This window comes from Pteropus alecto, unplaced genomic scaffold (genome assembly GCF_000325575.1).
Source record: "Pteropus alecto unplaced genomic scaffold, ASM32557v1 scaffold312, whole genome shotgun sequence".
Lineage (NCBI taxonomy): Eukaryota > Metazoa > Chordata > Mammalia > Chiroptera > Pteropodidae > Pteropus > Pteropus alecto.
In genome coordinates, this window is record NW_006433948.1 from 3,796,974 (window position 1) to 3,814,717 (window position 17,744).

Consider the following 17,744-nt stretch of genomic DNA (forward strand, 5'->3'; position numbering starts at 1 on the left):
AACGATGAGGTGGTTTTATCTCCTAAGAGGTAGGAACTTTTACCCTAGTGTAAATTCATTCTTAAATTCTTATAGTTTATAATACCTCTAAAATCTACAGTTTATATGCTTCACTATTTTATGTCGGACATTCGAAATGCTAGCTGAATATCAGAAACTTTATGTGGGAAAGACAACATCTCAACATTCAAATGATTAGAAGATGTGGTTGCTTTAGAAAACGATATGGAAACAAATTTTTAAAAAGTACTTGCATTTGCATTTGGTGTGAATTTAAGAATTTATAGTACCTCATCGAGTGCTTCCACTTTCTTCCTTAGGATCCCCGAGATGTATCGGATCAGGCCCCAGTGACGGATTTCTCCAGCTTTGCCATATAGTTCAGTCAGCAGCTCTCTGACCGTCACGCTCCGTTCATCATGCAATCCAGTGTCCCAGTCAGGTCCTCTGCAATATTAAAGACAGGCCTACGTGAACTATAAGAAAAGATGCCAGTGACAACTTTCGGTTTCAGTGTTATAATGGATGTGCCTGTTTTTGATAGGTCTCTCTCAATATGAAGTGAGTTTTAGTTACTAAGAATCCTTGTAAAGCTATGATTAGTACTCAGCCCTGGGAGCCAAGTACCTAGACAAGAACAAGTCTTAGCTTCATCTGTGTTCTGACACAATACATTTTGTTTTTTACTCTCTTCATGGGATTAAACAGTGCTGAAAATAAAGTCAAAAATTTAGTTTAATTACTGAAAGTTCACAAAGTAGCCACTTACGGAACTAATGAAGAAGGATGGCTGCTTATTTTTAAAGGATGCATATATATTATTGTTGTAAATTACTGTAACAAGTCAACTGTGAAGTACCACGAACCATGTAAAGCTCTATGAAATTGGGAGTTTAATATATACGGAAGGTAGATTACTTATTAAATGATATTAAGACAATCAAATAACCATTGGGGGAAAAAGGTTGGATCCATGACAGAATTCCCAACGTATCAAAGATTTAAATGTAAAAGTACCGGAAAAAATATGGGAGAGCTACTTTTCAACTCTGGAGGCAAGAGGAACATTTAACGAGGAACCATACACCAGAATCCATAAAAGACTGATACATTTCTCTACGTAAAAATAAAATTCTTATTGCAAAAAGCACTGTAAGCAAAGTCACAGAAAAATATTAGTAACAGAAAAGTATTTGCAATTCATAGGCCAATTTCCCTAATATATAAAGAACGTCAACAAATAGATAAAAAACAAAAGAAAACACTACATCAAGATTACAGTTTTTTAATCTCTTATGCTGTCAAAGATCCCAAAGTTTGATAACACTTCAAAGAACACAGGCACTCTCAACATGTTGCCAGGGAAGAGTGAAAATTGGGACACTCCCTGTGGAGGGCTATTTGGAAATATATATTAATAATACCTACATTCTTTTTATCTAGCGATTCCACTTCTGGTCTAGCTACAGGATAAATTCCACACCTGAGCAACGATGTCCCCTATGAGGTTATTCACTGAAGCACTGCCTGTGATGGGCAATGACTGAAAACAAGCCAAATGGTCATCGGCAGGAGACTGGTCAAGCAGATGACGGCGTATGCCAACAACGGAATGCTATGCAACTATTCGCAAAAAAGACCATGGATTTAGAGTATAGCAGAGTGTATGCTTCAAAATGGCTGTAACGTTTCATCTTACATGTTCTTCTTCTAGCGCGACTTCCACAGGCCCCCCCATCCAGAGCGGGGATCTGCATTCTGTCCCCTTCAACCTGGGTATGCTTGTGACTACAGTGAAAGCAATGCTACACAATTTCGGAGGCTAGGTCAGAAAAAGTAATGCAGCTTCCACTCGTCCCTCTTGAGACACATACCCTTGGAACCTACACACCATGCTGAGAGGAAGTAGAGACACATGGGAGGTCATTTATTCCCAATGACAGCTAAGAGCACCAGCTGAGGTTCTAGTCAAGAGCCAGTATTAATGCCCAGATATATGAGTGAATAAGTTTCATGAGGACTTTTGCCCCAGACACTGTCAGACCACAAGTGAATGTGAGACCCTTAACAGAGAACTGCCCAGCTGAGCCCAGCCAGGCCCTAAAACTGTGATAATTTAAACAGTTTTTGCTTTTGTTATTTTAAGCCAGTGAGTTTTCAGGTGATTTGTTATGCAGTAGGAACACATAGCTGCAATATGGATGTAATGATCTTCAAAATATATAGTTTTAGTGGAAAAAAGGTAAGGTACAGAACAGTACATATAGTATGCTACCATTTGGGTAAACAGGTGTAAAATTATACACACCTATATCTGTATTTACCTACATATGCATAAAATGTTCCTGAGTGGATACACAAAAAACCAACACTACTGATGGCTTGTGAGTCAGGGAACCAGGTAGCTGGGGAACAGAGATGGAAGAAAGATTTTTTAAAACTTTTCATTGAATTCTGTATTTTAAAAAGCCTGACCCATGCTAACGTATTATCTATTCAATATAAGTACATCAAATATTTTAATTTTAATAATTACATCATGTCTTTAATAAATATAGTCTATATATTGCATATATTTCTTAAAACACGAAACGAAAAGTGCTATAGGAAGAGTCACCAGTGGACTGAAAAGCCAGTGACTGAAAGTCTGAAGAGCACTGGGAGAGGCTGCTGTGTGATTAAATATCTATAAGGAAAGAAAAGACATTATTAACACTTTATATGAAGCAGGGATCCAAGAGGCTTAGACGCCACCTACTGGAAACCAAAAGAAAAGCGCCTTCTTTGCAAAAGGCTAAAGAGAGACCTTTATGTAATAAATCTTCTTTCTGGAAAAACAGCAGAATACATTTCCATTTATGCCCAGGCGGAGAAAAGTCCATTAAACACAACGAACAACCAAGGTGACAAGGCATCTCAGAAAGAAAGAGAAAAATCTCCAGAACATAAGCTTACGGACATAGAAATACGCAACTTAAATGACAGAATTCAGGATGGTGCTTCTGAAAAAACTCAGTGAGTTCCAAAATGAGTCATATCAACAATTTCAGGAATTGAAAAAACGAGACGAGCAGAGCAAGGAGATTGAATCCCTCAAAAGGAACCAAATAGAACTTCTGGAGACGAAGAACACACTGCAAAAGTCGAAAAATGAATTAGCACGCTTGGGAAATAAAGTCAACCAAATGGAGGAAAGGATCAGTGATATCGAAGACAGAAATCTAGAAATAAATAGAAGGAAGAAGAGAGAAACCAAAGAATGAAAAGTAATGAAAGAGAAATTCAAGAACTAGCTGATACCATCAGGAGAGGAAACATAAGATTAATAGGCATTATCGAAGGCAATGAAAAGGAACAGGGATTAGAAACCATTTTCAGAAAAATAGTTGATGACAATTTCCCAAATCTAAAGAATGAATGAACTGGAGCTTGGAATTCAAGAAGTCAGCAGAACACTCAATTATCTCGACCCAAAAAGGCCTTCACCAACACATTTTATTAAAATTATCAAAAATCAGTGACAAAGACAGAATTCTCAGGGCAGCCAGGAAAAAGAAGACGGTAACCTATAATGGAAAACCCATTAGATTATTGTCGGACTTCTCAGCACAGACCTTATAAGCCACAAAGGACTGGAATCAAATTTGGAAACTATTAAATAAAAGGAACTACCAGCCAATAATAATGTATCCAGCTATGCTCTCCTTTAGATATGAAGGAGAAATAAAGACCTTTCCAGACATACAAAAATTGAGAGAATTCTCCACTACGAGGCCTGCATTACAGGAAATGCTGTAGTGCAAAGAGGTCAACTCACCTAAAACAAAATGACAAAAAAAAAAAAACAAAAACATAATTCAGAGTATGGTGACTAAGAGCCAGAAAGAAGTAGAGGAGTATAACTCTTACTAAAAACAGGGCATTATAAGCTTAAAGGATAAGAAGAGATTTGCTATAGTAAGGTAGTAATGACCATTCAGCATACATAGGGACAATCTGAGACAACAATGACTGAAAAGGAGAGGATTTAAAGATCCAAATTCGCAAAGGGGAATAAAGGTAAGACATGTGCAGAACAAAATGGACAACTGTGTATATATAACTTTTTCATATTCATAATGGTAACCACATACCAAAGATTCAGAACTGAAGAATATAACATGAAACAAAAAGAACTAGAGGCAAAAGCCCACAAAAGCCAACCAAAATAAAGAAAATAGAAACACAAGGACAAGGAAGCAATGGAAACACTGAGCTACCAGAAAGCAAAAGATAAAATGGTTATAAGAAGACATCATATTTCAATAATCACCCGAAATGTAAGTGGATTGAACTCACCAATAAAAAGGCCCAGAGTTGCAGAATGGATCAAAAAACAAAACCCAACCATATGCTGCCTCCAGGAAATACATCTCAGCTCCAAAGACAAATATAGACTCAAAGTAAAAGAGTGGAAAATGATATTTCAAGCAAATGGCATTCAGAAAAAAGCGGGAACAGAGGTACTAATATCAGATGAAATAGACTTCAAAATAAAAAATGTAAAGAAAGATACTGAGAGACACTTCAAAACCATAAAGGGAATCATGCACAAGAAATAACACTTATTAATATCTATGCTCCCAATCAGGGAGCCCCAAAATATGTAAAGCAATTACTAACAGAACTAACGAGAGAAATAGATCAAAACACTATCAACTGGACATAACTGACATTTACAGAGCCCTTCATCCCAAAACAGTTGCTTATATATTCTTCTCTAGGGCACATGGAACATTCTCAAGAATCGACCACATACTAGGACACAGAGATAGCCTCAACAAATATAAGAGGGTGGAAATCATACTATATTCTCTGATCATAATACTTTGAAACTGGAGATCAACTGCAAAAAGAAAGCAGGAAGAACCACAAATACATGGAGATTAAACAACATGCTACTGAAGAAGAACAGGGTCAGACAAGTAATAAAAAGAGATCAAGAGATACACAGAAATGAATAATAATGATAGTACAACATATCAAAACTTTTGGGACATGGCAAAAGCAGTCAGAAGAGGAAAGTTCATATCATTACAGGCCTATATCCAAAAACAAGAATGAGCTCAAATAAACAACCTAACACTTCATCTTAAAACACTAGAAAAGGAAGAATAGAAGAGGCCTAAAGTCAACAGAAGGAAAGATGTCATCAAAATTAGAGCAGAAATAAATTAAATTGAAAACAAACAAATAAACAAAAACAACAACAACAAAACAGAAAAAATAAACACAACAAGGAGCTGGTTCTTTCAGAAGGTCAATAAAATCGACAAAGTCCTGGCTAGATTCACTAAAGAAAAAAGAGAAAAGACACAAATAAACAAAATCAGGGATGAAAGAGGGGAAATTATGACTGATATCGCAGAAATACAAAAAATCACACAAAAACAATACTGAAAAGTATATAACACCAAGTTTAATAACCTAGAAGAAATGGACCAGTACTTAGAAAAATACAACCTTCCTAGACTGAATCAAGAAGATCTGGAAAATCTAAATAGACCGATCAGCAGTATGGAAATTGAAACAATCATCAAAAACCTACCAAAAAGTAAAAGCCCACGACCAGGTGGCTTTACCAGTGAATTCTACCAAAACGGTCTAAGAAGATTTAATACCTATTCTCTTCAAACTCTTCAAAAAAATTGAAAAGGAGGCAATACTTCCCAACTCATTTTATGAGGCCAATATTGCCCTGATGCCAAAACCTGGTAAAGATAACACAAAAAAAGAAAACTACAGACCAATATCTCTCATGAACACGGATGCAAAAATCCTAAATAAGATACTTGTAAACCGAATACAGCAACATATTAAAAAGATTATACACCACGATCAAGTGGGCTTTATCACAGAGGCACAGAGATGGTTCAACATACGCAAATCGATTAATGTGATATACCACATAAACGAAATAAAAAATAAGAATCATATGATCCAATCAATAGATGTAGAAAGTCTTTGACAAGATATAGCACCCATTTATGATCAAAACACTTAACGAATCAGTGTAGAAGGAAAGTACCTTTACATAATAAAGGCCATATATGACAAACCCTAAACACTCAAAAATGCTAGTTTCTTTTTCCTGTAAGCCTCCATTATCTTACTTCTTTCGAGTTAAGAATATATTTTATCGGTAGATTTTACCAAACAGTGGAGGCTTTAAGTAGCCATAATAATGATAATAATAGTTACCAACTGCATTCAAATCCAGATCAGTGAGACTCCAAAGCTACGCCATATTTACAATGCTATGTTTCCTCTCTGTATAAACATTTAAGTAGACTGATAATATTTATCACTCACTTCATAGTATACAGCATGTAGAGGATATCAGCTTGCTCCTGAAAGCTGGAGGTCTCCCTCAACTGTGAAACCAGTGCGTTGAAGTCTACCTCCCCAGATTGGTCTCTAGGAAGATGTATTTCTACTCGAACAGAGGGAACCTTTAGTTTGAAAAAGGACAAAAAAAAAATTAAGTCCACAAGTGCTCAACTTAAAAAATGCCCTAGAGTGTTCATCTTTTCATCTCTAAACCTTTTACTTAAGAATTCCCTAACTTTTGATGAAAAGTAAACTGAAAACAATGAAACCATCAAGGAACATAGGATAATAGCAATCTAGTTGTTTTAAAGCCTGGCTAGAAAAACTTGCCCATTTAAAATGTGAACTGAAAAGGACAAATATCTTTATCGGGGTAGCATTTTGCCTACTGCCAGTTACTAGCAGAAACCATAGTGGCTCGTTCTATTATTTTCCATAAGGATGGCAGTTTTGCAAAAAGCTGATAGAAATACCTCATGTGCAAGTTTACCTGGTCCTCCTGTGGGGGATGAGGTGAGTCAAGTAAGTTGAATGAAGGCCGGGAAGCCTGAAATATCTTTGCAGGAAGATACATGCTAACATCTGCAAAAGGTTGACATTTATGGGAAAAGTTAGATAAGTAGCAGAGTAATAAAAATGCACAGTTGGTTGGTTCTTTATAGAAGTTTATCCTTTCTTGGTGATATCAAAGGAATATGAATAACATAATTTAAAGAATGTTCAATCAATCAATAAACATTTTTTGAATGGAATGTCTAGAATTGTAGCATAGCTGATGTTAATTATAAAATTGTAATCAACACCACAATGGTGCTGTCACTGATGCTTTGATAGACTATCACATGCAACAGAAAGAACTCAGTTCCGTCTTATATTTTCTGGAATGTCCCAGGAGAGTATCTGGCTGCTCGCAGCTGGATTTCCTTGAGAATACATACATGGGTGATCCAATGCAGGCAATCAAGACATGTAGTGGCTGGCCAACTTTGAGATATTCCTAAGATTCTTACTTACAGTCCATTGGTGAAATACTTACCACCTCTAAGGAGAGACTCTCGTAATTCTCATCATTTCAGATACAAAAACAGAGATATAGAGCTCAAATAACTGTTCAAGCAAGTAAGTGGCAGAGCTGGAAATTGTTTCCTGATTCATATTCTAGAAGTATAACTTAATAAAGTAGATTTCTTCACATAAACCTTTTGTGAAGGAAGCATACGTGGAGGGTATGTTAAGCTTTCCCATATTCTAAATGTGAAATGGTTCCCCAAGGTCACCTTTAATATGGTTAGTAACGATCAACAAAGTTTTAGACAGCAGAAGCATGCACCTCAATCATTCTTGTTATCTGTAAAATGTTAACATCTAGGTCCTCCAGGTGTGACCAAGGAGCCTCTGTCTCTCCACATGCAGCTACCACAGAGGCACTGAGCACTCTTGGAAAACATGACTACTCCCACCACTACAAATGCTACTGAAGGAGGGTCGTGGTCATGGGGAGGTGAATGGCAAAGCTGCTGCAGAATGAGGACCGCAGTTGACAAACACAGCTCTACGCTGCTGGGACAATCGACTAGAGAAGTTACAGCTGGCCTAAGGGAACCACATGGAGCTTACTTAAGGGAGAATAACTCCTCCTCTGCCAGGCTATCTTGTAATAGTCTATAATGCTTTCTCATTAAATAATTTTTTTTCTAAAGAAAAACACGCTTTCCACCATTTTGATACTCTGATGTTCATGCTGAATACGCTGTGCGTCTCCTGTCTGTTCTCACTACATGACTGGCTAAACCAGACTACATAGCTCTATCTACAGCAAACTACACCCAACTCATTCATGTTACAAATATGTGCGTATCTAATGTATTCTAAGTACTGTCTGAGGTTCTGGGGATAAAGCAGTGAACAAAAGAAAGACCCTGCTTACACTGTAACAAATGCCCCACCGCCATGCCATGCCGGGCTTGACGTCACCCTGGACCTGACTCCAGCGACTCAGTATTACTCACTCTGTACATGCAGCTCCTTGGCCTTGGTCACCAAGGACATTAAATTGCAGGTTGATTGCACAGCCGCCTGGAACCGATCTCGCCCTCCCTTCTGTGAGGCAGGGGCTGCTTTAGGTTGGGGAGCAGTGTGTGCCAAAAGGCAATCTAAGTAACGGGCAACTTCATCACCACAGCGAGCTGCGAGGTTAGTGGGGGAGGGGGAGAGAAAACAATGAACAGTTTACTTACTTCACAATCTAACCCACCAAGCAGAATGACAATCCTGGGCCCACTACAGACCACCAGAAGTAGGTTGTTTTACCTCATGAGAAAAAATATCTGATCATTCTATAATCCTGTAGCTTTACCATTCATAAAGTATGGCCAGCTACCAGGAGCCACCTGTTCTTCGACTTCAATGAGATTGTATTAGGATTCCTGAAAGCCTTAGGAGCTTAATATAGAACAGACAGAGCAAGCATTTCATAATCTCTGCATGTGCATGTCATGGTGGTGGTGGTGACGAAGACAGTGGAGTTGCTGCAGAACGCAGCCCTTTGAGTCTCACTCATGAGGACACTTGTGGGGAAAGGCAAAAATCTTCCACTAAACATTCAACATAGCTGAAAACAGATTCCACACATGGCAGCTACAACTGCTAACGAAAAAATAATCTCCATGGTGCAGGGTCACCTCATTCATTTAGTCACCAAATACTTATTACCCACTACGTACCAGGTGCTGTACCAGGTGCTGAGGTTTCAGTGGTAAAGAAGACAGGTACGGTCCCTATCCTCTTGGGCTCCCCCCACCCAATATATCTTCTATAACATATGTCTGTACATAATGGAAACGAAATTATACATATACCCTCATGGATATATAACTTTTCGAGCCTTATGAGAACATTCACAACACTTATAACTGGAAGAGCACAAAGTTTGGATTAATACTGAAGTCTACCAGGTCAATCGTGCAACATCTGCCACGTTGCTATGTTGCCAACTATGCCAAACAGCTGGAACAGAGATCATCTTCGGTGATCCCTCCAGATGTCTTCCTGTGCTCTCATCTGACCAATGAGAACTAGTAAAGCTGTAAGAATGGAAGTCAACTCAGTAACGACCTAATGACAAATATTATAACCTTGAATACAATCCAGATTATTGAGCGGAGAATTATGAAGAATACAGACCTGAAACTAACATAACTAATATAATGTTGTATACCAAACTAACAATAAAAGAATATGGAGAGACGCACTCTCCCCATAGAAGGTCTGCAAGCGACAAATTTAGTCACACATATCCCTAAAAACGTATTTTCCAGAAATTAATCTAAGAGAAAGGGTGCTACAGATAACAACCACAATTACCTATGGGACAGCAGGCAACCTCGATGTATGATCAGTCCTGCCTGCTCTTCAAAACAGTTCAGCTTATGCCAAGATAGATATCATGACTGGTTACTGATGATAGGAAATGACCTTATATTTAATGTACTTTTCCAACAACAACAACAAAAATCATAGTATTTTAAATCTTATGAAAACAAATAGAGTGAATTAAGTGGTACTTAAGTGAGTAAATCCTGAGCCTAAACAAGAAAATAGCCCTTCTGACCACTAATGTGTTCGTCTGTTGTTGATGAGATAACGCTTGCTACCTCGCCAAGGAAAGCTAGTTAATTTTTTTTCTTTTCTCCAACACACTACTCTTAAGATAAAGAAACTGACCACCTTAAGGTGTAGGCTAACGGTTACATACCCAGACAAGAAAAGTAGGGAAAACATGTTCTACAAGAGTTATTTTGCTCCTATTGGCCCTTTTCTCTTTAGGATTCAAACAATGTAATGCTTGCCCTGCCTAGGTCAATATTTTAACACTTTAGGGCATTTCTCAGCCATTTTTAATATATGTTTCAATATGTTTTCTCACTATGCCATCTTTGTATTTCTAGCAGCTAATTAGATTTTGTTGTGCTTTGTCTCATGTGTAATATGAGAACAATAGGCACACCGAACAGGTTTTTCCAAACTACATAAACGCCCCTGCCCCGGAGATTCTGAAGCACCCCTATAACATTATGCATAAAAAGCACTATAACTGAATTTCATATTTTATGTTTTAATGTAAAAAAAACAGTAATATATATGTATAGTTTTCCTGCTATACACTTGATTAACTATCTCTCACTCAGCACTGCATCCTTCCATTTTGAAATCAGCAGCCATTTTATATGCCCAGGAGAGAACTCCTCCCTAACCTTACTTAGTATTCAACTCCATACGCCACAATCACAAAGGGATATTAGACCAGGAACCAAAGGTAAGTAGAAGGAGGAAAAGTAAAGCCAAACAAAGTAGAAGTCTGGGTGTACTGAATAGGAGTGAGACTGCCAGCAGTGAGAAATGTCAAAGATGCTCGACAATACTTTGTATTCTTGGCCAGCAAGGCCAGCGCCTCTATGAAGCCTCCTTACCATTACTGGTTGAATCGTAGCCATTCATCCAGTCAGAAAATTCGAGCTCGTTGAAGTTGTCATCATAATCTTCACTGTACAGCTTACTCTCAGGTCCAGGGTCCATGAAGCTCAAATGTGTGCAGCAAGATGTTGTCAAAAACTCTGACAATTTACCTGTCTGGACTCTAACAATTAGAGGGTAAATAGAAAATAGGAAATCAGAGAAAAAGCTTTTTAAAACAACACAATTTCATGAGAAAAGGATACTCAGCATGTTTTTAGGGGATTACTAATGTTTATATGTCAGTATAAATTTTGTAACAGTAAAATTTTACAGCACTACTAGGCACAGCGTGCGTAGACTAGGGTGCTGTGCTCATGAGGATGGCGGTCATGGGCTCACAGCCCACCAGCAGACCAGTCACCCTCCTCTCTTCCACGGCCATGTTGCTAACTATGCCAAACACCTGGAGCAGAATGAAGAAAAATCATCACAAATCCATCACATCACTTAAAAAATACTCAAAAGACCATTTAGAAAATAAAAGATGGTCTTCGATAATTTTATGAATTATAGTAGATGGTAAGCCATTTCCTCCCCTAGTCAGAAAGCCAACTGCAAAGCTCAAAGGGAACGCCCGTAATGCCAACTGTCTAAAGAAGCCAGTCTGAAGGGGCTCCTAATGGCCAGATCTTGAATAATTTGAACACTGAAATAATGACAGAAGGGAGTGTGACATAATGAAAAAAGTGAGAATCCATGAATCTACAATGACACTACAAGTACAAAATAAAATGGGATGAGGGAAAGCTCTTTCATTTTCAACAAAAAGATTCCAAATACTAGATGCACACGGACTAGTCGAAACACAGATTCATCATTTTACAAGCCCATTGATAATTACCAATTCATCGATGGAAGCTAAGACCATTTGCTCAAAGAGAGTTGGAGAAAGGATATGGAAGAACCTGACAGACACCATTTTAAGCAAATTGAGAATCATTCTGCAAAATAACTGACCTTCCTTCTTCAAAACTGTAATGAAAACCGTCAAGTAAGATTAACCAAAGGGTGTGGAATTGTTCTAGACTAAAGGACATCACAGAGAGACAATAACTAAATGACAATGTGTGATCTTTGATGAGATCCTAGAGTGGGGAAAAAAGCTATGGAGAAACATTAATGGGAAAATTGGGTAATTTTGAGTATGAGATCTATATTGGACAATAATATTGTATCGATAATAAATTTTCTGAGTGTGATGATTACACTGTTGTCATGTATGACTGTACCCTTCTCAGGAGACAGAAGCTGAAGTATTTATGGTAGAACGGTCATGATGTCTCAGGCTAACTCTCACACAATGCAACAAAAAAAACCCTCTGTGTATGTGTGTGTGTGTGTGTGTGTGTGTGTGTGTGTGAGTGTGTGCACACACATACATACATGTGAGAGAGGTAGCAGGGCAGAGAAGAGAGGGAGGAAGGGAAGGAGGAGAGAGATTTTCAATAGGATTTCCGTTAGCTTGAAATTTTTCAAAATAACAACTTAGGGAAAAAAGGGGAAAAAAAGCAGCGAGAATTGAATAGTCTGGTAATCTTTTTTTTTTTTTTTAAGAATAAGATTTCTGGTCCACTGAATTGATAAGGTCGAGCCAAAAAACTGTGTAGGGGAAAAAATTCCACTTCTCTGTAACATCAAATTCTTGATTCAAAATGTCAGACATGAGCTTCTCCAAATAGGAAGATATCATGTTGTCAAAGATACAGAGAAAGGCATCACAGTCTGCCATTACTTTTCCCAACTTCCCAATTTCATTTCACTTTCCTAAAGAGTATGTGGAGGTCACTTACCTAGCCCCACCAAAATAGCCATCCTGCATTTTTCGGAGTGCTGCCAAGACACTTGAATTTAGGCTGGTTCCATCTTCATCTGAGAGAAAGGAAGAGAATTTTAAAACGATCTTTGTGATTTTAACTTTTAAATAAGGTGAATCTTTTAATTATTTGAAACCAACATTCTGGTGGTGATGGTACAAATGAGACACTACTCCCTGACCAGCCTGTATTTCAACAATTCATCTGAGAGTCAACAACACTGCAGAATGAGCAAATGGTGAGCAGTGATGACCAACAGACATGGTTCCTCAAAGGCAGTATCTCATTTATCCTAAGTCCTTTGCACAGCGCCTGATGGCAGAACACCTGACTACTGAACGCCAACAATAAGAACAGCAACCATCTGTTGAATGTTATATGCCAAGCACTGTGCTAACTAAATATTTTATATATTATGTTATCTAATGAGCCTTGGTTTATGTGTGCGTGTGCAGGCATAAAAAATATTTAGAAGGCCAACAATTACGACTTTATGTAAAGGGGATAACAGTACACACATTCCTTCGTGATCCACTGTTTCTAACTTATCCTTTGAAAGTTCACTATCATCCAGATTCTGCTATTGAGCCTATCTAGTGAGTTTTTCATTTCCGTCATTGTAGTTTTCAGTTATAAAACTTTCATTTGATCTTTTATATCTTCTATTTCTTTGCTGATAATTTTTATTTCTTTGCTGTGACTTCCTTTCAAATTCCAAGTGTGGTCATAACTGCTTGTTAAAATCTGTCATATCGCTAACATTTTAGTCATCTTGGTATTAGTGTCTGTTAATTACATTTTTCACTGAAGTTGCCTGGACTAGAACAGTTACTGTCTAAAAGTTTTGTCTCACGAGGCTGCTCCTTTCCTGTTCCGTTGACTGGAGGAATAAAGGTTTTCTTGGGCCTTTTAAGAAAATCTGTACCCATTTGTGTTTCTGGGATAACAGCTCCTCTAACATTCAGTCCAGGACATATGAAGCAGAAGGAAAATCCAGGGAATTCACTGCTGCGTCATTTCTCAGGTACAAAGCGTCCTTTCTTTTTTTCCAGTTTTCAGAGTATTATGTTTGTTTTATAGATAATGTCCAGGGTTTTTATCTGTACTTAGCAGGAGAAAGAGAGTAAAGTGAGTCTACTCTATGCTCTCTGATAACCAGAATTCTTTTTTTTTTCCTGAAGTTAAAGTATTTAAATATATAAAAATTTCTGAATATGACTGGCTAAATCTCTTAAATTTGAAAAAGTAGTGGTATTCTTCATTTTTAGACACAATATAATTTCAACTTTGATTTCCTCTTTAATCAAAAAATTAGAAAAAATTTTAATTCCTTCATGGTCAGATTTTTTTTTTTTAGTATTCTTGTGTTAGTTTTATGTGATATGTCTGACAATATCATACATATGAATTTTAAAAATAAATATTCTTTGTGTATGCTATCTTTTTCAGTCTAGTTTTATACACACCTGTGAATACGAAAATCAGATCTGTTCATCTATACCTTTTATTATTTGTATAATCAATCTGATGTTTTGATAAAAGTATGTTACAGTTTCTGGCTATGAGTAAACAATAGTTTTATCATACTGTCCTAAGTTTTTCTAAAGCACTGTTTTATACATTTCATTGATGTTATTCAGCAGATAAAAGTGTATAAATGTTACATAATCCTGGTGTACTGTAAGTTTTAGTGTAAACTATTCTTCTTGTCCCATTTACTGATTTGCACATTAAATTCTATTCAGTACTTTTGGTATTAATATTACCACCATTGCTTTCTTTGTTAGCAATTACATAATGTATCTTTACACAGTTCTTTATTTTCCATTTTCCATATAATTTTATTTTACAGATATCTTTTGTAAGTAGCATCTAAATTGAATTTTGCTCTTTTATGTTTTCTGGGAATCTTTGTCTTTAATATGTGAATTTAATTCACATTTTAATGTGATCACTAATAAGTTTGTTCTCATTTCACCAGCACGAAATTTTCCCTGACAAAACAGTTATTGGTAACATACACTGTGGAAACTGACTGATCAGGTTTGAAGCCTGACTATCACTTACTAGCTTTGCAACTCAGGACAAGAGTCACCTTCCTCATCATAAGATGGAGCTATTAATAGTACCTACCTGAAGAGGACTATTGTAGTGATTTGGAAATAATGCACTGAAAGCATTTAGCTCAGTGCCTGGTGCAGAGAAAGTGTTTCATAACTGCTGCAGTTACTGCTATTACTACTGTTGTTTCTATTGTGTGCCAAGTATCAAAACTTTGTGATTTAGAGGAGAAAAAAATTGGCGTAGATGATAGAGGGTCTGTTCATCCCTCTAGATGACAAAAATCAAAGTTGTGACAGAAACAAGGAGCAGCAGCAAGGAAAAGTCTGGGATCTAGAGAAACAAGCCATACAACTAGAGAGAAGTCCAAGAAATGACCCTGCAAAGGCAAAAGGTAGGACGAGGCGAGGACACGGGGCTGCCTGGTCCCGAGCGGCTGAGTGAGACAGAGGCTGTGCCAGTGACAGCCGCAGCGGCAGACACCTCTTAAAGGGGCCACGTCTGCAAGCGGATTTTCACGGTGACAGACCTGCTCGCTCTGAGCACCAGTGCCGACTGGGCTGCACGCAGGGGGCACCAGGGACTTACAGGGAGACACTGTCGGAGTGAGGGCTGAGGCGAGACTCGCCCTGTCCAGAAGTGCCGGTGGTGTCCACTGTTCCCTGTTGAGTCCTCCCCGCTCCCAGTGCACAGACACAGAGCCACCGTAGCCCAGACGTCATCAAACTAGATAACAGAGGTCGTTCCACCCAGAGGATGCCCTGAAACCCCACCTCCCCCAACTCGGGCCCCACCCAAGCCACATGCAAGTGTGCCCTCAGCGAGTCCGATGCTCCTTGCTGAGCAGCGTCTAGACTCACGCTTGTGGCAGCTGGCCTTGGTTTCTGGTGTGGCCTCTTGAGGCAACTATAAGCACAGCATCTCTGAGTTGCTTGCTGAATCTTAAGTGGCTCCGGAGGGGCACAGGCTGGGGCTAAACTTGGCCTGCAGCTGAACCCCTCTCAGGACTATGCCACTGGACACCTACTTCACAAATCCATACTAATAAGATCGGGAGACTTAGGAGCTTTGCTTAGTACATAGAAACAGACACAGAAAGCAGCCAAAATGGGAAGACAAAGAAGCAGAAACCATGTGACAGAACAGAACAGAGACCCAGATACAATGGAGTCAAGTAATCTAACAGATGAAGAGTTCAAAACGCTGGTTATAAAGACGCTCAATGAACTTTTGGGAAGAGATAATTTCAGTGAGAAGTTCAAAAAGAGCTAAAAAACATAAAAATAGAAATGAAATTAGAAAAGAGAACCAGTCTGAAATGAAGAACACATTATCTGAGATGAGAAGCATATCTGTAATGGAATAAACAAAGTGAATAAAGAAGAGGATCAAATACCATATCTAGAGGACGGGAAAGCCAATCAGGACACTCAATCAGAATGGCAAGAAAAAAGATGCCAAGACTATAAAAATAACTTAAGGAGCATATGAGACACTGAGACACTATTAAGGCTCTGAATATCTGTCTGATCGGCCTAACTGAAGAAAATCAAGATGTTGAATAGCTGTTTGAAGAAAGAATGATGGAAAACATCCCTAACCTGGTGAAGGAAATGGACATAAAACCCAGCAAGCTCAGAGAATTCCAAAAATCAGGGATCCAAAGATTTCTGCCGAAAGTTAAATACAAAGAATTTTAAAAGCAGCAAGAGAAAAACAAATAATTACATATAAGGGAGCACACATAAACTATGCAGGACAGAAAGGCTTGGCAAAAAATATTCGACAGGACAAAGACCCAGGATCTACAATCAAGGATACTTTATCCAGCAAAGCTATCATTTAGAGTTGAAGGACAGATAAAGAGCTTCCCAGACAAAAATAAGCTAAAGGAGTTTATCACCAACAAGCCAGTATTACAGGAAATGTTGGAGGGACTTCTTTAAGAAGAAAAAACATGTACGAAAAACAGGAATAAAGAATGGTAACAACCGCATTCCTATCAATAAGTACCTCAAATGGAAAAGAATTAAGTGCTCAAACCAAAATATAGAGTGCCTGAAAGGATAAGAAAACAAGACCCCTACATGTGAAAAGGAATTGGACGGAAAAAGGTATTGCTTTGATGGACCTAGAAGGTATTTAAGTCAGACAGAGAAAGATAAACACTATATGATTTCACTTATATGCGGAATTGAAGGAATACAAAAAACAAACTAATCCAAAACAGACTCACAAATATAGAGGACAATTTGATGGTGGACAGAGGGGAGTGGGGTTGGGGGGCTGGGAGAATGGGGTGAAGGGTTAAAGAAGTACAAATCAGTAACTGATGGGTGGTCACGGGGATGGGGAGCACAGCACAGGGAATTCAGTTAGAATAACTACAATGACTAGGTGGAGGGCCACGGGAGTGGGGGAGCATTGGGGGGTCGTTTTATGAACTATATAGATGTCTAAGCAATGTACTGTATACTTGAAACTAAATTTTAAAAAACGAATCCTAGAAATAGTTTACATTTAAAATACTATTTAAAGAACATTTGTTTATAATTGATACATAAAGGAAGTGGCCATGATTATGGGCTGTAATCACTTAGAAATAAAGTGTTATCGAAAAAAAACAAAAACCAACTTTGTGATTTAAATCTAGATGTTTAGTTCTCTTCTTCTTCCCGAGCTGTGTATTTCATCCCAATTACAGTCATGTGCCACTTAACGACAGGGACACATTCTGAGAAATGCATTGTTAGATGATTTCTTTGTTGCACGAACATCACGGAGTACACTTACACACACCTGGATGGTACAGCCCACTACACACCTAGGCTGTAAGGTATGGCCTACTGCTCCCAGGCTATGAGCCTGTACAGCATATTACTGTATAAAACAACATGGGATTAAATCAAGCCCAATAAAAATGATGTGATCAAGAGACGCAGTAAATACGACCCGTGTGAGGCTGCAGCTGGTGTAATACGACAT

General features: G+C 38.1%; 1 protein-coding gene across 3 annotated transcripts in view; it reads right to left on the minus strand.

The window, feature by feature from the left end:
• Window positions 1-17,744, minus strand: part of PHKA1 (phosphorylase kinase regulatory subunit alpha 1) — an 85,321-nt gene that overhangs the window by 22,309 nt on the left and 45,268 nt on the right. For all 3 annotated transcript variants that reach the window (XM_015586747.2, XM_006908551.3, XM_015586748.2), the window contains exons 17-22: window positions 12,675-12,753; window positions 10,839-11,005; window positions 8,379-8,555; window positions 6,860-6,951; window positions 6,352-6,491; window positions 291-447 (exon numbers count right to left, since the gene is read on the minus strand). In XM_015586747.2, coding sequence (XP_015442233.1) covers window positions 291-447; window positions 6,352-6,491; window positions 6,860-6,951; window positions 8,379-8,555; window positions 10,839-11,005; window positions 12,675-12,753 — 812 coding nt within the window. The remainder of the gene's footprint in view (window positions 1-290; window positions 448-6,351; window positions 6,492-6,859; window positions 6,952-8,378; window positions 8,556-10,838; window positions 11,006-12,674; window positions 12,754-17,744) is intronic.